Raw genomic sequence first — 23,472 nt, 5'->3', positions numbered from 1 at the left:
GGTGACTACTCCAGTATCCGACACCTTATAATCAGGTATCCCAAGTGAACTGTGAGGTCTCTGAAGGAAAGGACCATGGCTGGCAGGTATCAACCTTCCCACTGTGCTTCAAGTGAGAAATTGAGGATGCTCTGGTGGAAATACATTGCAAGGCCCAAACAATTTAGTTTTGGTCAATTTGCTGTGTCTACTACCACCTAGCAGCAAATTCAGGGTAACAAATGCAAATATGTATATTTGAAGGGCACTGCATCTTATCTCAGAGGTGGTTACATTTTAGGTAATGTAGATTTTTCTAAGGATCAGTTTCATCATTGATAAAATGGGGACAATAAGCACAGCTGGGAATAAGAGAAAAAATACGTAGTGACTAGAATCAGCAGCATGATACGGTGCTGCCACTTTGTCCACAGAGTGATTCTAGGTGGGTCCCTTCACCTCTCTGAGCCTCAGTTTCCTTATCTGCAAAATGAGGGTGCTGGGTTTATTTTCTCAAGACTCCCTTCTAGTTCTAACCATCCAGATCTCTTAGAAACCAGCATATCTATCTTGGGTTCCCAAGGTCAGTGGTTGTTCCTGAAACGGCTGCTGATTTCTTCTGGGCAGCCAGAAGGAAAAGGTTTCTATTCATTACATGGCCCCATAAATCATTTTGAGTCCATAGGATGTTTAATATGGAATCACTTAATTTAATAGTCATTTTGACATAAGGAATTGTTTTCTTAAAGGTAGAACTGGCTGTAAAACCTCAAGTGATATTTTATGGCTGCCATATAATAAAATCATTCAGCAATTAGGGATTAATGACATATAGCAGTACGTTGCTCTGTGGTCGCCTCCCCTGGCTACTGTTTCTCTCTGGTGTTACCCACTTCCCAGTTTGGCAATCATCCCTGGCAACCATCCTTTTTATATAACCAGGGTAGATTGCTGAGCCTAAATAACCATAGCCTGCAGGCAGTGGGGCTGCCTGAAAGCATGCATATAGATACAGTTCCTAGCATGGAGGAAGGCCAAAAAACATGGGATGGGCTTATTCAGACAGACCACCAGTGGTGATCTGCAATACTGAGAGGGTGAAGTCTCGATTCCTGAGGTATTTTTGTTTTGTTTCATTCTTTTGATGATAGGTGAGCCCTTGCCAAGGAGAGGAGCATAAACCCCGCGAGGTTGTACATTGGTCTGGGCACTCCTGTCACTCTTCTGTCCTACACCCTACCATTAGCCTTGCTATCTCCTACTCCCCAAATTCCTAATACCTTCTTGCTGAACCGGGTCCCTACTGTGGCACCCTGCCCTGGCCTGCCCTCCCATGAACACCAAGAGTAAACCTGAGAGCACGGGCCTTGAACTCGGAAAGACCAGTGTTTACAAACCAGCTCCCCTAGTTCCTAGTTTGTGTAACACTTACCACAATCCTAGAAGGCAGAGACTATTGTGGCTAACCCACTTGAGGATTGAAGAGACTGAGGGCCGGGGTGATCAAACAGCCCAAGGTCACACAACTAATAAGCAGGACCATGATTCAGACCTGGAAAGTCTGAAGCCAAACCCCTAAAACTGGACCACTACATAATTCTGCCTATTCGCCCTGCATGCTTTGCTAAAAACTGTCATTGCCACCACGCATGCCATGGACCTGGCACCTTGTTTGACAAAGCAGAGGTCCTCAATCAATGATAGGCAGTGTTATCATTGCTGTTTGCTATCATCACTACTATCGTCATTCTTTCTTTACCTCTTAGGAACAAGGACAAGGTGGGGATAGCCGTCCCTCTCCTTGGTGGTGGGCACAGTGGACCACCCCCACCCCTGCCCCAGGAATTCACTCCCCAGTGCTGGAAGTGTGGATGGCTGATGAGTCTCAGCTGAGTCTCCCTCTGGGCATTTCCCACAGCTAGACACAGCCAGCTTGCCAGGCTCACACCCCTTCCCCCCCAAATGACTCCCCATGTGGCAGTATAATGGCCTCATCCCTCATCCCAAGACCTGGAAACGCTACAGGCCATCCCAGCTGCAAAGCACCCGATAAATATCAGCTGCTGCAACTGCCTCACAGTCTGACTTCCCATTCTACCCACTCCTGCTGACCGTACCCTCAATGGGAGTGCTCCTGAGAACACACCCCAGTAAACCTCCTGTGCACAAATCTCTAGCTCAGGGTCCATTCACCAAAAGAATGCAACCTCCCCCCAGCCCCACCCCACCCCCCAAAAAACACTCAAGGAACAAAACTTCACACCTAAGTCCAGAGCACAGTTTTCCCCAAAATGTGTAAATATCATGCTGAATTTGAAAACTCATTAAAAATATCATTTTAAAATCCACGGCCATTATAAACTTGCTCACTTATTTCCAAGTTGAACCCAAGTTTCTGGGCATTATGAAGAAGATAATACTGCTCTAGTATTAGAGAAGTATTCTGATTTGTTTTCTATTCTTCAAGATATTCTTGTTCTTTTTTAGTTGCGAAACACTATTTTTCTAGAATTTCCTGGAGTTTCAGCTCTTCTTTAATCTTTTTCACCTGGTCTCCAACTCTTCTTTCTTTGGATGGCCCTTCATCCTACTGCAAGAATGATCTTCCTAATGGCCAGTTCTGAGCATGCCCTCTGCTGATCACAACCCTTCAAGGGTGCCCTTTTTGACTATAAAATCATCAACATGGCAATTAAGGTCTTTCAGTCATCACCTTAATCATCTTTGCCAGGTGTAGTGGCCTCTCTCCCTCCACAAGCACAGAAGCTGACATTCCTGACAGACTGGACTATTAACGATTTCCTAAACACACCCCATGTTTTCCTATCTTTGATGCTTTCCTCCTGCTTCTTCCCTTTGCCTGAAATATGTCATTACTCATCATAGCAGAGGACCCACAGGCACACACCTAAGCTCTGCCTGTTGAAACTGAGAGCATCTTTCAAGGCTCATCTGAAATGCCACCTCCTCCATGAAGTCTCATGGATGCCACTAACTCCTCTGACCCCTCTAGCTCTTAGCCATCGGCCTCTAAAATGGCCATTTGTCAACTTTTCTCTGTCCTACTGTGTCAGTTAGCTTCTGCTGTATAATAAACCACCCACAAATTCAGGGATTTGAAACAACCCAACCATCATTTATTTTGCTCTTGCATGCAGGGGCCAGCTGGGAACTGGCTTATCTAGGCTGGGCTCCACAGGAGACTCTGCTTCTTGCACTCACAGAAGTGGGTATGTACGTGTATTGCAGGTGTCCACCAAGGAACCCAAGCTGAGAGGGTCACAGCTACAATGGCAATGGCAGAGATCAAAGGCACTTTACAAGTTTCTGCCTGTCATATCTGCTAAACATGGCCCAAGAGAGTCACATAGAAGATCCTTAACTGCAGGGGCTGGAGAAGTACACACTCGGGACAGCTGTAAGACACCTAAATATTCCATGGCAATGGGTATGGATGGATAATTCTATTACTTAAGAGAGAGTTAAAAATTGGAACACTCAGCAAAAAGAAGAGGAACACATTACTAATACATGCAAAAATTATGGAAACTTTTAGAGTTCATCCTCAGTGAAAGATGCCAAACCCAAAAGAGAACATTCTGTGATTGCATTTATATGACGTTTTCAAACAGGCAGAATGCATTTAAGGTTAAAAAAACAACACCACCATAATGATTGCCAGTGCAGGGAATGCTTGAGAAAGGACATGAGGAAACTTTCCACATAGATAGAAATATTCTAGACTGTGGACAGGGTGGAAGCTACATGAGTTTATCTGTTTGTCAGAATTGTACAGCTAAGACTTGTACATTTAATTGTATGTCAATTAGACCTCAAGAACAGAATTGTAAAAAATAATTGACACTAATAAAAATAATAACTGAGGGTAGGCTAGGGAGGGGAGGGAGGAGGAAATAAAATTAGAATGACAGAAGGTTGATATGTTGAAACTTTCTGAGGTTCACTGTGCTATTTTGCTTATTTTCTATATGCTAATACTTCTCAAAATAAAAATACAGTTTTATGAACCTACCTTCTAGAGGAAATTAAAAAATAAAAATAATAGGACCAGCAATCCACATGATTTCTCCTATCTATCCCTTTGCATGTACGCACTTTTCAGAGAGGGGCTCAAAAGCATCTCTTGGATGGAATTCCCCAGGAGTGCATCTAAGTGGACACAGATAGAACCAATTACCTCAGTCATGCAACAGAGTTAATAAAACCTTCTGGCATTATTTTAATGACTAACACCTATGCAGCATTTTATACCCACAAATAATTTTGATAATACTTTACAGTCTTCAGAGCACATTTAAATGTAACATCTCATTTAGCATAGAGTATATGCATTTTAAAAAGATGCCTGGAGGTGGCAATGTCTTCATTGATTGGAATGAATCTTTCACATTGATTTCAAGCACTGTCATGTGAGGAAAGAGAGTTCTTAGTAAAAAGGTCCAGTCTGTACCACTCAGAGGGCAACACCTGGCTCCCAGGACAGCACAAGTGCCCAGAGGAGACTCCCATCTCTGGTTTTCAAAATCTAATCAGCAAAATAATTGACAGGAGAGATTGCTAAAATGGAGATTCCAGAGAGCAGGTCCAAAGATCCAGATCAGGAATTCCCAGGTGGGGCCCAAGAATTTGCATTTTCAACTAACTCCCAGGTCAATCCACTGCTGCTTCTCCCTTACCCATCTTCTGAGCACCTTGTTTCTCAGAGGAGTAGGCCAGGATGTCCTCTCTGGCCACCATCTATTACTAGGGATCAACACTCTGGTTATGAGAGAACCTGAGCCTTGTGGGAGGAACAGCAAAGGTCCTCACCTCCAAGACCTAGTTACCCACTGAATTTGAAAGAGGAGGATGCAGAAATCCAGAAGAATCCTCTGAGTGTCCCAAGTCCTTGCGGCTCTTTCAAGGGCAAAACTGGAATTGGTATGCAGAAGCCCTGATGCCTCTCAAGTATTCTTTCTACCACACCTCACAGATCACCCATTTTCTACCAAACTTGTATTTCTTTCAGCTCTGGAAAAAGCCTGACAAATCTCACACTTGGGGGCGTAGGGGGGTGGAAATAGGGCATGGCTTCCCTGATCACATGATTTATGTTCTGAATTTCCTCTTCCACAAAAGTGAAAAATGGTCATAAAAACCAACTCCATTTGTTCTATTAATGACAGCTGTGAAAATAACGCTAAATGTATTTAGCAGGATCTTGGAATTCTCCTTCCCAAAGTCACTTGGACATGTGAATGGCCATCCTGTTTTAACCCCCCCAGTGATTTTAGTCCAGCTCCTTGGCAATTATTGTATACTTTGGTGCCTTTTATAGATCAGACTGACCTTTTCAAAGCTTCGGTCTTCTCACATCCATCCAAAATGCTGAGTGAGCAGAGCAAGGATCCCCAGGGGGATCTCTTCCAGGCTCCACTGTGCAGCTCTGACCAAATTACTCTTCAAAATTGTCTGGGGAAAAGGCTGGGGAATGTCTGGCTCTGACAAAGCTGACTGGTGGGGAAATGAGAATGGGCAGGATAGGCCCTTAATCTATCATGTAGCCTGCTCTCCCAAATTGCAGCTGCTAGGTACAAGGGAGATACCTAACAGGAGAGAGAATGTGTCCAGATTTGGGGAGATTTGAGGAGAAGCACCATAAGTTACTGAATCACATTTTGTTTCTGATTGTATTTGTATGCAAAGAGCGTATCAAGGTGGTAGAATGTATCATTCATAGAATCAGAAATACACAGATAGCATTGCCTTTGAAAACAATATGCTAACAGATGAATAAGCCCATCTTCTTAAGGGAATTTCCTATTTTAGGCATCTGTTTAAGAACAAAACAAGTGAGGGTGTATGACTTGATACTAAGAGCCATTTGCCACCAATTTAATTTCTTCATATCCAGCGACCATAATCTTCTACCCACCCTCAGATCTGACTCTATAAATTAACACAATTTCCCCACACCATATCCATGGGAATGGAGACAGTTGTCTTCTCACCTGTTCAAGGTAAACCCACTGACACAGCAGTGGGTCACTGCACAGGGTCTTCCCTTATGCAAGGATTAGGTAGTATCTACATTAAAGAGCTGAACATTTCAGGGTGGCATAAGAACTAGGGAATGATAACCTGGGGACAGCTCTTCCAGTATGCATCTTGTGTGAAATAAAGATATCAACCTAGATCAATGACTGTATACATGTTTTTTGTTTCTTTAATAAACAGTCTTCTGTCTTCAAAATAAATCTTATGCAGAAGCCTAATAATGCATAGATTGAAGTAAAAATGAGGGACTCTCTTAGTTTGCCAATCTGATCTGAAAACTATTCATAATGGGTTGGCATCATAACAGGCCAGAAGTCCAAAATCAAGGTGTCAGCAAAGAAATGCTTTGTCCCCAAAGTCTGTGTGGCATTCTGGAGCTGACTCGGGGTCCCTTGGAGTTTCTTGAACTTGCCTCCCATCACATGGCGATCTACCTTTCCACTTTCCATGGACTTCCAGCTTCTGGGTTCTCTTGGAGGGGTCCTCTGACTCATTCTGTCCAAACTTCTTCTGCTTATAAAGGACTCCACGAATACAGATGAAGGCCCTCTCTAATTCAGCTGGGCCATACCTTAACTAACAATAACATCTTCAGAACGTCCTATTTATGGGCATACCCCTAAAGAGTGGGAGAAAGATCAAAGGTGATGGTGGAGTTATACAGAGAAGGTAGGGTTTAACAAATGAGTATGAGTGCTGAATCATTATATTGATACTTCTTTTAGTCTCCAGTATCTTGGAGCAGTTAGAAGCAAAAACCTAAAATTGCAGAATTGCAACCCATGCCAAACCCTGAAATCTATTTTGCAACAAGTTGTGGCAATATACTTTGAAATTTATCGCTCTTTTTGTATATATGTTATTTTTTCACAAAAAGGCACTTAAAAATGAAAAAAAAAATCCTATTTACACATAAATTCACAACCACAGGAATGCAGATTAAGATTAAGAACACGTCTTTCACCGGGATGCATAATTCCGTCTAGCAAAGGGAGTGAGGACTTGGAGAACTGAACAGAAGCACCCAGCTGGTTTCTGTGTGTTCTACACAGGCCCTGGGCTATTTACCAGAACCCCAAGGAGTCTCCATGAGCACTGCTGGGGAAACCACCGGACCAGATCACCTTTCCGATCCTTCCATGGTTCTTTACTATAAATGAAGGTATATAAATTCAGTGGAATAGTCTGCCACTACTAAAATTATTTTTGTGGGGTGGGTAACAGTGGCTCAGTGGCAGAATTCTCGCCTGCCATGCTGGAGTCCCTGGTTTGATTCCCAGAGCCTGTTCATGCCAAAAAAAAATATTACACCCACATATAGAAAATTGCATAGATTAGGATTAGTTGGGAAAAAATATATAATATGGGCACGTAATATGACTATAATTTTGTGGGAAATTACTTGCATGTATACAAAAATTAGGAAAGGGCAAGAAGGGATAAAATAAAAATGTTGTGTTAAAATGATTAAATCCTTTGTTTAATAAAATTAATGATATTCTATCAATAAAGCACAAACAAAAATACATTTTTAAAAAACACAAATTTGGTACCAACTTTCAAAAATATCTACAATTTCATAGTTTTTCATTGGAGAATGGAACTTGGAATCAGGATGCTCTGGAAGATTTGTATCTGTCATGAAAAAAAGCAGTAGATTGTCTATTGACAGAGTGCTGCAAAGAAATGCACTTGAGCATCCCATGGAAAGTGCCAAATATTAATAAATCTTCATAAAACATGAATATCATGCCATTCCCATGCACAAAAGATGAATACCCTCCATTACCCAGAGAGACAAGGCCAAACTACTTATCTGGCACTTTACACTCTGAATCTAATAAAAGTTGCTAGCTTTATTTTTCATTGTCCCTCCCCAAACTCTTTATTCTGGCAGGATGGTTCTCAATGAGGTGCAATTTTGTCCCTCACAGAACATTTGGCAATGTCTGGAGACGTTTTTGGTTGTCAGCACTGAAGGGCCGATGCAGGCATTTAGTGGGTATTGACCAGGGTTCCTGCAAAACATCCTACCACACACAGGGTAATTATCCAGTCTGAAATACAATAGTGTCAAGTTTGAGAAACCCTATCCTAGTTCAGACAACTGTTCTCTGAACATACCGTGACTTGAGCTTTGTGCCAATTACTTTTCTTTCCCAGGAAGACCTTTCCCCCTTTCCTACTTGCCAGTCTAACCTAGTCTTCAACATTCTTCAATGCCACCTCCTTCAAAAAGCATTCTGTGATTAGACCAGGGTAATCTGAGTTCTCCATCCTCTGATCAGTCATAATTCTATCTCTAACCTCTTTTTGGCGCCTTCCGTTTCTGGCCATGGTCCCGTGGCCATCTCCACAAATCTGTCTCAACATGTGCATCGCAACTATTAAAGCACACATGGTCTGATACAACCCAATCTTTAGTTTATGGTCTTTTAAATGCAATTTCATGACCATCAAGCCGGGAATAATCTTCTGTAAAAATAGTATCAGTCAGTATAATAATATGCAATATGCTTAAAGCTGGAAAAGCAGGTCAGAAATGAAGACTCTGACTATTAGGCAATAGGATTTGAATGAGGAAAAGAAAAGATATTCAGATGTGCCCTAATATGCTTCAGTTTCAAAGAGATGGTATGTGCCATTTGCCACCAAGTTAATGATGACGTTCATTTCTTCCAATTCTTCCTTCATATTATAAGTCGTTTTATTATTAGCTTTGTAACTAGTATTTATTAAGCACTTACTGTGTGCCAGAATGAGCAGGATGGCATATAGGCAGGAGGCCATGGCAGGAAATACCAGCCCACTGGTGTTCTGTCTGACTGGTGTGGCATGTGTTTTGATTGATCATGCCATACAAGCCACTGAACAATTTTCCTATCACTTCTGGCCACGTATTGGACTGAGTGCTTTATGTAGATTTGATTTTTTGCTACTATCTTATAAGTGTATACTATTACTATTCTTCATACAGAAGGGAAAATAATGAGATTCACTGGGTTAAGTGAATTGCCCAAGATCACAAAGCTATAAGAGCAACAGCTCTCCTCCTGTTTTAACCCTAATATCCCACAGGAATGAATTTCCTGTCACATCACACTCTCCTAATCATTTAAGATTAAAACAGTTTTCATTTTCTCTATAGTGTAAAGAAGCTTAGAGCACCAACTATATATATATGCAAGTAGGCAAATCTCACAGATACATGCCATGGATCCCCAGATCAGTCAAGGCCATGTGAACAGAGATACAGTGCAAAACATCTTTATTGACAATAGCACCAAAATGTACCACTCCCAGGGATGACATCAACTGAAAATGTGTGGGACCAATACAAAGAAAACCATAAAACTTTGCTGGGGAACACAACCACAAATGAGCTGAATAAATGGAGAGACAAATTATCGCCAGAGAAAGACTGTATATGAAAAAAAGATTCGGTTCTTTCTAAATGAATTTACAGCTATACTGAAGTTCCAAGCATCAGTCTAAGTACTTGCTTTATGGGAGGAAAGTGGGAGATTTTGGAACATGACAAAGTGATTTCAAATTTATCGGGATGAATACATGGGTAAGAGAAGCCAAGAATATTTTGGAAAAAAAGGAGTCCTAGTTTCGTTCTGTTTTTCAGGGGGAGGAAAACTGCCCCGCCAGGCACTACTTTGCGTTGTAAACATTAATTAAACATAGTGCTCCTGGGCACAGAGCACAGAGGAGGGACCATCCATCAGGATAAAATCTATCAAATACCACCAGCCCTGAGAGTCCCCAACCTCTGCCCAGAGATCCGCCTGAAGGAAAATACGCAGAGGAAATAGAAACATGGGTGGAGAATTAACATCTTTTTACTTTATAAAAAGAAATTCTATAAATCCTATAAAAGCTCATCAATAGAGATGAAATTACTATATTGTTAAAATGATCAAATCATGATCTAGTCACTGATAATATAGGCAACTATTGGTATATGCAGAATAATTAGTAACAGCAAACTGTTCTCAATGTTTTTCACATATCTTACCTAATATATGCACATATATAATGTGTAATATACATTACATATACTATCTAATAAAGTTGCATTACAAGTCAAAACTTAAATTATTTACATGATCATAGATTGAGAGTACTAGCTAAACATAAAGCAACAGAAGACATAATACCAGGGAAAAAATAAAAAGATTTGATAGCATAAACTATTTTTTAAAGTAAAAAAAGAATGTTAAAAATCATAATGTAATTAAAAGCCAAAGAATAAACTGGGGACAATATTGAAATAAAATGAAAGACCACATAAAAAATCCATAGCAAAGAAAGAGCCAAAACAGATGGTGACATAAAATAAATACAATGACTAATAAATGTGTGAAAACATGTCTAAACTCACTGGTCTGATAAGAATTGCAAATTAAAACAATGGAAATCCATTTTTGCATATTAAATTAGATCACTTTTTTAAATTGAATTTTTACGAGGTATAGTGAAATGGTTATTTTACTAGCTGGAGAGTAAACTCATACATTTTATAGAGCAATTTACCATAACAATATTTATATATATTTTTGGGTAATCTCTCCTAAAAAATAACAAAACTCAGACTAATCACTCAAAGATTTTCAAAACAATGGTACAATATCATTTTGGGGCTTTTTTTGTTTGCTGCATGGTGGGATCACATTTCATTACTTTCCATATGAGTACCCCATTATTGCAGCATCACTTGTTGGCTTTTTTGTTTGTTTGTTTTTTAGCAAGTGCATGGACCAGGAATCAAACCTGGGTCTCCCGCATGGCAGGTGAGAATTCTATGGCTAAACTACCTTTGCACCCTCTACAGTATCTTTAATAGTAAACATTTAGAAACAAGACTAATGTCAAATGATAAAATAATGATTAAATTATTCTACATCCACAAATTGGCTTCAATCCAAGTTTTAAATGATGTTTATAAATAGTAGAAGATAGGATAGGAAAATAATTACATTTTTCAAATGATTCAAAATTTTATAAGCAGCATGATCTTAATTGTGATAAAAATTTAAATACATGTTTATAGTTATGCCATATCATATAGTAAAAAAAGACCAAAGAAGTCCTTGACTTTTTTAAGTGGAATTTTCTGGGCACAAAATTATGCGTAATTATTTCCCTTTTCTTTTTCTGTCTTTCCTTAAATGTCTACATCAAACTTGTGTTTATAAAGATAAAAAAGTGTTTAAACTGTGTTTGTGTCTTTTAAAATTATTTTCTGCCATTCTGACATAACCTCTCTATCTTTTCGTAAAAGGTTTAGTCATTTCTTTTTTATTAATTATTCAACATATTTTAACATTTTTATTTTGTTAACATATATAATAAAAAGTTTCACATTTTAATCGCACAATGCAGTGGCATTATCTACCTTCAAATGCTGTGCTATCACCATTTTTTCCAAAATTTTTGTCACTCCAAACAGAAACTCTACCCGCTAAGCAATAATGCCTCATTCTCTGTCCTTCACCCTCCAGCCTATAGCCCCCAGTGAACTCTAATCTACTTTCTGCCTCTATGAATTTGCCTATTCTAGATATTTCACATACTCAGAATCACACAATATTTCCAGGATACTTCTTGGTAGGGGGCTCCCTAGAGTTTGCAATCCTTCCCAAGCGCTTCCTTGTTCTAACCCCAACCCAGGCAGAGCAGTATGATCCTTTCTCTATTTCCTAGAAAAGAAATCAGTATTTTTCCTACCTCACAGAACTCACATGTGCTAATTATTACATGCATGCAACATGTTTTTATTTCATCCGGAACTCTTCCTCAGTGCACTGGCTGTCGACCATGTTTAGCTTTGGAACACCACAATTTGCTCTCAGCAGTACGACAGCTCTTCCAAAGCCAAGATGGCACCCCACCAACAAACAAGAAAATGATTTCTGTTTGCAAGCAAGCTAAGCTGTCATATCTCCCCTTCTGACCTGGCATGTATTATTTTGAATGTAATGTATCTTTAAATTGCTACATCATTTTAAAAATGTAAGAGAGAGCTGAATTAAATATTATTTGCCGTGCACCCTGGTTTGCAAAGGGCTTCTAAATCTGATCCCTCATATCAGGTCGATGCCTAAATCCTATTACTTAAGATTGCAAATGACTGTGTTTGCAAAATTGTAGATGCACGTTTAGAGAAAGTTTCAAAAATTGAGCCCATAATGTTAACTTTGTTTGAAAAGATCTTGATTTTCCGGGAAGCAATCTCAAGCCATGCTGCCTTTTCTTTAACTCTGTCTCTGTGGTAGAATGAGTCCATTCTCCAAGCAAAACATAAGATGCATTCCAGGACAGGTGACATCTAGAGAGATTAATTTGAGATAAGAGATGCAATAGGGTTCACTTCTGACACTTTATCTCAAGGTAACCCATTCCTCATTTTGACCTCCCACTCCTGTGCCCAACATCCACCACACATAGCTGCAACCAGGCTTAGAGGGGTAAGTGAGGACCCAGATAACATAGTGAAATGAAATCAATAGTTCTCTGTATGGGTATGGGCATATGTGGTTCATGTGTGTGTATACACACACACATTAACACCTGACAATATCCTCAAAGTGACACAATCTTGGCATTCAAATATAAATAAAATAAGACAATGCCTAGTACACCTCACTATATTAAGTAAGCCTCACTCAGGCGGAGGCTAGGACTCTGAGGTCTGTTTCTAAACCTTCAAACCACATAGCGACTGAGCATCAGTAGTAGTATCAGGACATGGATATATTTCCCTACTGTAGGGTATATCTGAAAAATAGGCGATATGCCAACATGTAGTGTTGAGACCATAAAGGTAAAGCGGAGGAAGTGATCCAAGCCAGAAATAGTGACCCTGTGTTCAGAAATAAACTGGAAAAAAGTAATGCTCAGGGAGAAGTGTATTGGTTATTTATTGCTATATAACAAATTTCTACAAAATTTAGTATCTGAAAACATCAAATACTTATTATCTCACTGTTGCTGTGGGCCAGGAATCTGGGCAGGGCTTAGCTGGGTACCTCTGCCTCAAGGTCTCTCAGGAGGCTTCAATCAAAGTTTTGGCCAGGACTGCAGTCTCCCCTGAAGGTTCAACTGGAAGAGGATCTGAGATTGAGCTCACTCATGTAATTGCGCCAGCAGTTAATTCCTTGTGAGCTGGTGGATTGAGGCCCTCATTTCCTCATCGGCTGTTGGTTGGAGGCCTCCCTCAGTTCCCTGACACATGGACTTCTCCATTGGGCACCTCCCAACACGGCAGTTGCAAGCACAATAGCACACCCAGGATAAAAGCCACAATCTTTGGGTAACCTTATCTCAGAAGCTAACTTTCATCCCCTTCATCCCCTCTGCCAAATTTTGTTTGCTAGAAGCAGCTCACTAGATCCTGCCCCCATGGAAGGGGAGGGGACTACACAATGGTACAGTGTTCAGGAGGCAGCGTTCACTTGGGTTCATCCACACACCTACCACAAGGAGAGAGACTGGCACTGTAATATGGCATAGGTGGGGATGTACCATGGCACGTGATTTTGAAAATATTTTGAATGAAAGGTATTAAAGGCATTCACAATGTATATATTATTTGATGCAATGATTTCCTTTCTGGTGGTGATTAAACAAAAAATATTAAACCCTATTACCAATGGCTCCTCCTCTACGTTCTAAGGAATACGCATCTTAAAGAATATTGTATTGCTTTGTTGGGGGTGGAAGTGGATGTGCTGAATGGAGGAGTAAATGAGAGAGTAGATCACTCTATACAAAACAAAAGCTATGCTGCTTGGAGAGGATGGCTTAGGTATAGGGAGAGCTCTGGAAGGGGATGAAGAGTGGACAGAAAATCCCTGTCACTGAAGAGCTGTAGAACCTCTGACAAGAGGAAATTTGTAAGTTATTATCATAATGATCAGGACTTTGGAAGGACAGATATGGATAGAGGAATTTTAGAAGAACTTCCTCTGTGATGTATTCCCTCTGTGCAGCCTCCATCAGAACAATGTTCAGCAAAGTAAATAAATAAATAAATAAATAAATAAATAAATAAATAAGAGCAAAAACCCTACATTACTCTGAAAAGTAAAAAAAAAAAACCCTAAAAATGCTTTCAGGGTCAAATTTGGGCCATATAGTCTAAATGCGACACTATGCTGAGACTCAGAAAAAAGCAATCAAGTTTTTACATGGGATACCTAGGACACTAGTCCAAGAACACAATGCTAGCCATTAAATAAATTTACATTAAAAACATCAATGGGATGATTATTTATAACTTTGAAAAATACGAAAAAAATTTTAATGTCCAATAAAAATGGAGCAGATTAATATAGTATGCATCTGTACATAACGAAGTGCTGGGAAGCCAATTAAAGATGATGGATATAAAGATTTTATAATAGCATAAAAATGGTCATAATAGAACATTAAAGGGGATAAAGCAGATTATACAAATTCACACATAATATGTTTAGGTTACAAGCCATTATTCATGGGAAAGTAAGAACAATAAAAGAATGGAAGGGAAAGACCACAGTGAAAGGACTTTCAGTCAGTTCTCTTTTTGCGGCTCACCCTTCTCCTTTTAAAAGACTCTTTTGCCAAGACGTGTCTAATACAAGAGACACGCTGCAGTTTTCCATTCTTCCTCTCCTGCCTCAGGCCCTTTCTGTAAGAACACACGAGAAGCTGCTGGCACGGCCATCGCTGCACAGCTCCTGCAACCTTAGGCAAAGTACAACAGAGACTCAGAGCCCATCCTGCCTGTCCTTGTACATCAGCCACTCGTCAGCCTGTTGCCAGACATCAAACCCGCTCCAAAGAACAGGCTTTAGGGGATCTTCTCCACACAGCTCTTAAAATGGTCTGATCTAGAGCTTCTAGCAAACCTGTTCACTTCCTAAAGCATTTCTACCTCTCAAAGTCCTGTCTTATTACAAATGCCCCATAAAAGGATTAAGAGTCTTAAGGCCTTGACCCCTTAGGTGTATTACATCATCAGAACACTTTCCTACAGTAATGGAAAGGAAGAGGAACAAAAGGACCCTGATCTTTCTGGAAAAGGAATAAAGGGAAAGGAGTTAGTAAAGAGGGGCCATTGAAGACATCCATTCCCCCTTTCACAACTCTATGCAAGCAGATGCCATCAGAGACCAGAGGCACTTAGAGACCTGCCCAGTTATACAGAGAACACAAGGACTCAGTACAGATATGACCTAACTGAAAAAAGATGCCTGAAGGGGCTGAACATCTGGGAAAGGTGAGAGGCCACAGAGGCAAAGCCATGAACAAGTATTCACATAGGAGGTGGAAAAACAATCTTCTACTGCAGAATGTTCCTGCCTGTTAAACATTTCCCAAGGGAAGAGTGGAAATACTTTTTATTTGCAGCTCAGTAGGATATTAAAAAGAAACAACAACAAAACTATTTTCCAAAGATATTTCTACCCAAGCAGGGACTAGGGAGAATGGAAGTAATACATTAGGACGCTTATTCCACTTTGTGACCTCCCTGCAAATATTAACTCCTGAAGCAGCCAGGGTGATGAGTGGCATGCTGCTCTGCCTGATAACCAGTAACAAGGGATTGAAAGGGTCATATATAAGGAAGAAGCCTTCTGGTCAGCTGTCCCCTCATCTTGGGGTATGAGTCTCATGACTGAGTTACTCTGCAGTGTAAGATTCCTAGATGTCCTCTTATGATGGAGTCAGAACATCTGAACTCTTACAGAGAATTTTATCTGTAGATGAAGCTTTTATTATTGATGGTAATGAATACTATAGCCCATGCCATGCCTAACCCACTGGCCGCTAGGAGGCACCAAAGTGGAAACAGAGGATAATGATAGTGACTCAACAATCTCCAACACCCGACCACAACCATCACGACGATCATCACCATAGATGAGAAAGTAAATATGAGACATTATGCAATCCATAGTTCTTCCAGTAATGTTGGCAGAAATCACTTCTGGATTAGTGTTCTTCTCCCAAGAATGTCCCTCTTGGCTGTTGCTTTCCAAAAACTGAAGGTGACATAGGAGATGTACCTTGCCGTACATAAAGGATATGCCTCTAGACATTTGCAAATCTCCAAATTATGAATAACACTATTTGGGCAAGCATTCATCTGAATCACAGGTTTAGTCTATTTGTCCATGCAACCTTAAATGTATTTTTTTTTTAACATCTCTCATGTCAGTGTCTCGTTTTTGCCATGATTGCTTTCCAGCTTTTACCCCAACATTCCCCCATCGTCCTCAATACCACTTCATCTACACCACCACCTAAAGAAGTCGTTTTAGGGTTTTTTTGTTGTAGCTCTGTTTTGTTTACACCACTGCATGAGAGTTATGATTCAATAAAGAGGAGAGAACAATAAAGTCAGGTTGAGCTGTGAAAGCTTGGCAGTAAATTAGATCCACTCAGCTGTTACCAGATACTCATGCATAGTCCAGCCTCGCCACCAAATTTGAGCCCAGAAAAAGGAAACAAACCACTTAGATCTCATGGTCTTCAGAACTGTTAACAAACAGTAAATAAAGATTTGAATGTAAAATCACAAATTATAAATCTGGAATGTAGAATTGAAACTATAACTGCCCAAAAGTCCACTTGATCACATCTGTTCCTCTCAACAACCTCAATGCAATCGACAAGGAAAATACTGTTCCCATTATATAGATGAGAGAACCACAGCTGAAAAGGATCACCCAGAAAAATGAAGATTTTGTCTTTTCTCAAGGAGGTACCAGATAATATTTCTACTCCTTACCCTATATAGACTATGTCTTTTCAAAATACGTGGTTTAGAGTTTTAGACAGCCTCGGAGTCTGTCATTGGGAAAAAGGTTTGTGTCAAATAAGCTCTTTCTCTGTGACTCCTCGGACACCTAAAAGAATAATCATGGCAATTATATATCAGAAATGGAGACATGATAATTACAAAAATGAAATTTTCAGCTACCACTTGGCTCGCTAGCATGGGCACTAACTTTTATACTTCCCCATAGGGGCATATATGAAAGAAGCACAGAGTAGAGGAAAGATGAAACACAATTATCAGCACCAGGGGTTTATTCTTTCTTCTGCACAAAGGAAGGGGGAGAGGGAACAGCAGCTGGAACATTCTCTTCTTGCACTTTGCAAAAGATAGGGAAATGCTCCCCCTTATCCACTTAATTTGATTTCCTTCAGAAATGATGACAAGGCTTATCCAGCCTACTATGCTTTCCTTTGCCATCAGCTTGACTTTCTAGTTGGCCAACTGCCTTACTAACTCAAGAGTTTTTCCAGAAGTAGCAGAGGGCTCTCTTTCTTTCTTTATTTGTATTGTTCTTTCTTTTGAGTGGCATCTGAGTAGTGGCAAACTGATAAATTGGACCATCTCAGCTGAGCAAAAGGCTGCAGTAATAGAGGTGGAATATCACAGAAACAAATATTTCCTTTTTCTCTTAGTCTACTGAAATATTTTAAGAAATCCAAATACAGTAACTGACCTGTAAGGGGCAAAAATAGTGGGGGATATTCCAGGAGTGGAATAGAGACTAATATCCCAACTCTCTTCTTTCCTCCAGCTACTCCGAACTGTGTCCAATAAAACACAGTTCATTTTTACAGTATGCTTGGACAGTCATCATTTTAAAATTCTGTACATATGTTTTCTGGAAGCTATTGTTTCTAAAGATGTTGATGTGAATATGTATATGCACAAAGTATTCATCCCCCTTGCTCGTACATACACCCCTGTCTTGTGTAAAGCATAATGGTTAGCATATACTTTTTAAGGGAATTAAAGTATTTAAAAAGAGACATAGAATAGGTACTATTTTCAAATACTGTTGCTTTCGCTTTTGCTTTTACTTTGTAAGTAAGTATATTTTAGTTCCTTTGGTGTATGCTTCCTAATCCCCATTCCTTTGGCCATCACCACTGTTGAAATGAAAGCAAGATACAAGTAAGAAGCATTTTCAAGATAGAGTAGGGAAGTGTAAAAGGCAAAATTATACTAAACTTGCTACAACCAAGGCAAATATCTTACGCAATTATAAAGGAACACAAGGAAAATGCATCGCTGAAAGGTTTTTTAGAATATGCTCCCCATAAGTAGTTCCGAAGGATATATCAGGTGTAACTTGAGAAAAAGGATTTGGTAGTGAAATAAGTTTGGGAATCAGTGACTTAAAGTCTGGCAGGTTTCCTCACATCAGGGGTTCTCCAGAGCCTTCAACCTGCTAGCATGAACTGTGAGTCTCCAAGAGGGGAAGTGTCGCATAATTGTTACCTAGATGTATTTGGCCATGCAGACTTTTATGATAGGAGAAGCACTGTGTGGAAGTAGTGTTCTTGCAGAGTACATTTTGGGAAATGCTGCTTTTTAGAATAGGCAGATATAGGGAGATTTCTTTTTTCTTTTTTGTAAAAAGAGGTGGGGTAATTACATAGCTGAGAGTACCAAGTCACGACCATGCTCGTGGAGCACTCCTGTAGACCAGGGCTTCTCACACTTAAATGTGCACTTGAATCCTCTGGGAACCCTGTTACATACAGATTCCAGTTTAGTAAGTCTGGGGCAAGACCTGAGAGTCTGCATTTCTAACAAGTTCCCAGGTGACATTGATATGCTGGTCCAGGGATCATCCTAGGCAGCAAGGGGCTAATATGCATTACTTTTCAAATAGTCAAGGTAACTAGTATTGCCCAAAGAGCTACGCTGAGAATTCTTTATCCCAGCAGGTGGTGAGTCTGTGGTTGGAGCTTACCAGTAAAACCTGTTGGGTGTGATACGCTCATGCATGAGTTGCCACCGTCTTCCAAAGTCCATGGAGCTGTAGAGCTGCAAAACAATGAAGTGAGAGCATTAAGCATCAAGGTCACTTTTGAACATGAATACATGTGCACTCTGCCTGGTATAGCCCATTCCAATACACTAGAATACTACACACATCCAAGAAGGCATCCATTCTATCTGGATGAAAATGTATGAACAAAACTCTGCTCTGCTTAGCATGATGCATTCTAGCACCAAGTAGCTGCTTGATACATATCAAATTGGCTGATGTCTTTGAGCTGAGTGTAAATCCATTTCTGATGACCATCATTCTTTCCTTTAGGGGTGGAGCTATTAGCAAATTCTTTCTTCTCCTTTTTTCTTCAAATTCCATGGAGTCTCTCTAGCTACATTTAAATCAATTCAGCTACATGTATTCAAGGACTATTTATTTTAAAACTCCTACATGCAAGACTATTTAAAAAACTCCTAATGAGGAATATGAAGATAAGGGACAGGCAGATTCTGTGCTCATAGGACATACATGTAAAAATGCTAATCAACTGATATTTGAGCCAAAACTATACATGAAATAGTGTGCACCTTCCATTTCATCTCTTACTCAATATATAATCTAAACAAAATCGGCTTCCCAGTGGCACCAAAGATGTCATGATCATTTACCCTCCCTTGTCTTTGCAGGAAAGCACAGATAAGGCCAGAAGCACCTCCCCTCTTATATCTAAGCAAAACATACCCATCTATGCAAGGCCAGCCCAAGTACGCTTCCTCCACAAAGCCTCTGCTGACCACTTCATCCCACTAATCTTTCTCCCTTCGCAACTCAATATACTCATTCTTTGTTTCCATTGGGCACTTATCATAGAAAATACATGATTATGTTTTTCAGATCTGTCTGTTATTTGGTTGTATTTATATTCCTTGAATACATATGAGGTGTCCACTAAATATCTGTTGCATAAAGCAATAATGGAAACAGGCAGGTAAGGAGAGAGTGCACTCAGAATGAGAACAAATTCTAGATCAGCCCCAAGATTTTGGAAAATTTAAAAAGGAGCCACCCACCAAGTTCATGAAATCAGATTCCACATCCACTTACTTTATGAAAGAAGAGTCTGACCCCTTTAAAGCCCATTAGGATAAGCTGGCATCCCTATAGGAGACTAACCAGGAGTACTGAGTTTATTCTCAATTGAACAGTCGTGCCTGGAAATATAATATCTGAACCTGACTGATAATTCCACCTTATTGCTCTTTTAACACAAATTTGAGACTCACAACATTCCTGAAGGAAGGAGGTAGTTATTTCTTAGACCTGTGCTCTCAAACATCTGCTGATCCACCCAGGCAGGGGTTCATCACTCCCTCCATGCTGCCACCACTACGTTTACTGTCTACCTCCAGAAAACTGTTCACACTGAGTAGTTGGTTGGCATGTCTCGCTCCCTCGATTAGACTGTGAGTCATAAGAAGGGGCAAGGATCACGCCTTATTCATCGTTGTGTATTTGTGGCTATACAATGCCTGGCACGTAACTGGAGTATACCCCAAACTCCTTTTTCATGGCTAATGAAGCTCAAATTTGGAGAACTAAGTTTTGGCTAAAGAAAGTAGGATTAACATTTTCTGGTGTCTGGCTCTAGTTTCATTCCATTCTGCCATGGTATCTAGGTTATAATGGAATTCCATCATGTTTATATTTTTCCTGAAAATGTCTGCAGGTAGGGAAAGGCAGGAAGGCAGAATTCAGAGTTTTCGAGTGTATAGAAACAGTGCCAGGTGAAGTAGGTTTATGCAATCACGTGCCCAGCAGCTGTTCACCTGTAAGGATGTGCTCTCAAGCACACAGACCCAGATAACTTTGTCATCTCTAAAGGTCTGAACCTGTAATCAAATAATTCATGTAGAAATATTTTTTGTACGAAATTCTGATTATTTCAGAACTATGTGCGGGGCTTGGGGAAAATTTTGGCCCATTTCAGTTTAATTCTGAAAATATGTGTTGAACCTTGGCACCAGCAACTATATTTTAAAAATATTTTTATCTAGTAATGCATAGTATACATATAAAATATACATACACACAGATACATATATGTATTACATATATATTTCTTTTTATCCTCAAAACAGCCAATTATGTAGTCAAGGTGTTACATTAACATTCCCATTTTATAGAAAAAACTACTATGGCTTGGAGCTGCAAATTCACTCACCTACCCAGCAACTCTGTGGAAAATCTGGGTGTCAATCCTCACTTGACTGATCACACTGACTCTATACCAGCTTCCGCAGTATTTATCTAGCTGGGCTCTCACTCAATGAGGTATGAGTTAAGTGCTAATGACTTTGTGTGTCCAACTTTGCACACGGGAAAAGTAGGCAGTGCTGCTCCCTATCGCCTCTAGTGCCTTCCTCTATTCCTTTATTTGCCACCTTCGAGAATAAAACAATACTAACTCCACACCATGAGACTGAATAGTAGCCAAATCCTTTAGGAGGCAAAGAAGCCCCAAACATACATACAGGTACACACTGCGGCAGAGGGAGGAAGAGGGGAAAGGCTAAGAGCTCTAGATGTTTAGAGATGGGGAAGATTAGCAAGGGTGAAAATGAAACAGTGAGGCCATGTCGTGAGTTGAGCCTTTAGAGACAGGTGTGGGGTGGACAGGAAGGAAGATGGATGGCGATTTTACTAGGTAGAGGAGATGAGTACAAAAGCACAAATATGGTAAGGTCTTAAGCTTGGTTTATGGAAGAGTTTTCAAGAGGAAGAAGGGATGTGATGACCATTGTTAGTCAAAAGGGACATGGAAGTTGTCTATCCATCATCCATCTATTTATTGTGGATACTTCTATATTTACCTGAATATATATTTACAGTGGGTGTGGGACGATGGAGACAGCTTGCAAGGATAAGATCATCCCATTGGGAAGAATATATCCACATATTTAATTGCAAGGAGTGAATTTCCATGCAGGGCTTTAAGAAATGGACCACCCTCCTTCCCATGGCTGGTGTCTCATGGACAGATGTCCAGACTTGAGACACATGTTTCCCAATTAAGTACAAAAGACACTCTGGTTGGAATCTTACAGAACCCTAAGGGATCAGATACCTGTCATACTGATTCCAGTCATACCAAACAGAGAATCAAATTCCTTCTCATAAAATCCTGCAGTATGCATGTCTTCCTCTGTTGCAAACTCTAGAGACCATCAAGGGAAAAGCCATGAAAGTCACACTGAGACCAGCAGTGTCAGTTCTCCAGGGAAATTATTAGTCCTTCCATCACGGAGGATCCTAGTGGTGGCAGAATGCCATCCACCACAGCGACTGCTGGGGTCCACTCTCGAAAGAAGCATTATTCCTTTCATTTATGTCCTCTCTAATACAGAAACAACGAGGGCTCAGCGACTGAGCTCATCTAAGCCGTGTTCCACCTGCCTCTCCCCGTCTCTGGTTTTGCTTTTTCAGCTCTTCAATTTGACTGATGGAAGAAAAATTAAATTGAATTCTCCACCTAGAGGCTGATTTAGATGAATAGAAAGAGCAGGTGCCTATTCATTAAGGGCCTTAGGTTAGCTACCTTGTCTCTCAATCTATAGTAAGTCGCTGAGACTGAAATGTATTTTATGCCATAACAAGCTGGATCTTTGCAGCCTCTCCATTCATACACTGGTTCATCCATTTCTTTATTTATTCATTCATTTACTCATTTGTTAAAAACTTATCAAGAAACTACTATACACTAAGCACTCCGGACAAAGTACTGAGGTTACAAAGGTAAAAAAAGCCATGGTCAATGGAAGACGGAAATGCAGATAATTACACTGTCATGCAATATATGCCATGTGGATGATACTAGTTCTGTTTGCAAAGTAAGATTGAAGACACTTGGTATTTCTTTCTTTTGGTTACCTAGAGTTTAAAAATTATTATGTACATGCACTGGTTTTGTAATTAAAATATTAAAGTCTAGTATTCAAACTGAAATAAAGCATAGTAAGTTTTAAAGACTATTAATGATATGAAAATGCTCAGTACATTATTAATTTAAATATATATTACAAAACACAAATACATTCACACTAACTTGATTTAAAGTATTAACAAAATCTTGAAACATATTTGTAAGAAATATGCCAAAATAGTACTAGCAATTATCTTTGAGTTGTGGGATTATGGATAGTTGATACATTTTTTAAAACTTTTCATTTTCAGATTTGTTGTATGATGATATGCGTCATATTTAAATAATGATGCAAGTTTACATTTTATTCTATTTATTTTTATAGTGGCAATTTTCTAATTATAATGTATAGATTAGGTTTATCTCTCGAGTTACCTTTTATAAAACCACAGATTAAAATCCCAGTTTTTTAAAAGAGGCAACTGGAATTAAACAAAGTAATTAGGATTTTCCACAAAATAGTATTTCACACAGATTATCATTGATAGTGGTAAATTCTTCCTTGGACAGGCAATATATTAGCTCATATGGTGTTTGTATAATACTATATGGCTTCAACCCAATGTGTTACATGGAACATTCAAACGAGGTGTGTTTTTCAAGCAATAAAAATCTTTGTAAACATTTCTTATTTATGGGAAATTACATAGAAGAGGCTAT

The 23,472-nt window shown here is 39.7% G+C and overlaps 1 protein-coding gene across 3 annotated transcripts in view; it reads right to left on the bottom strand.

The window, feature by feature from the left end:
• The window catches only part of SORCS3 (sortilin related VPS10 domain containing receptor 3), a 603,968-nt gene that overhangs the window by 186,664 nt on the left and 393,832 nt on the right, over positions 1 to 23,472 (bottom strand). For all 3 annotated transcript variants that reach the window (XM_077125964.1, XM_077125965.1, XM_077125966.1), the window contains exon 5: positions 18,810 to 18,883. In XM_077125964.1, coding sequence (XP_076982079.1) covers positions 18,810 to 18,883 — 74 coding nt within the window. The remainder of the gene's footprint in view (positions 1 to 18,809; positions 18,884 to 23,472) is intronic.

Source organism: Tamandua tetradactyla, chromosome 13, assembly GCF_023851605.1.
Source record: "Tamandua tetradactyla isolate mTamTet1 chromosome 13, mTamTet1.pri, whole genome shotgun sequence".
Taxonomy (NCBI): Eukaryota; Metazoa; Chordata; class Mammalia; order Pilosa; family Myrmecophagidae; genus Tamandua; species Tamandua tetradactyla.
The sequence above is the reverse complement of the archived record's forward strand: the minus strand, read 5'-3'. Positions and strand labels throughout refer to the sequence as shown.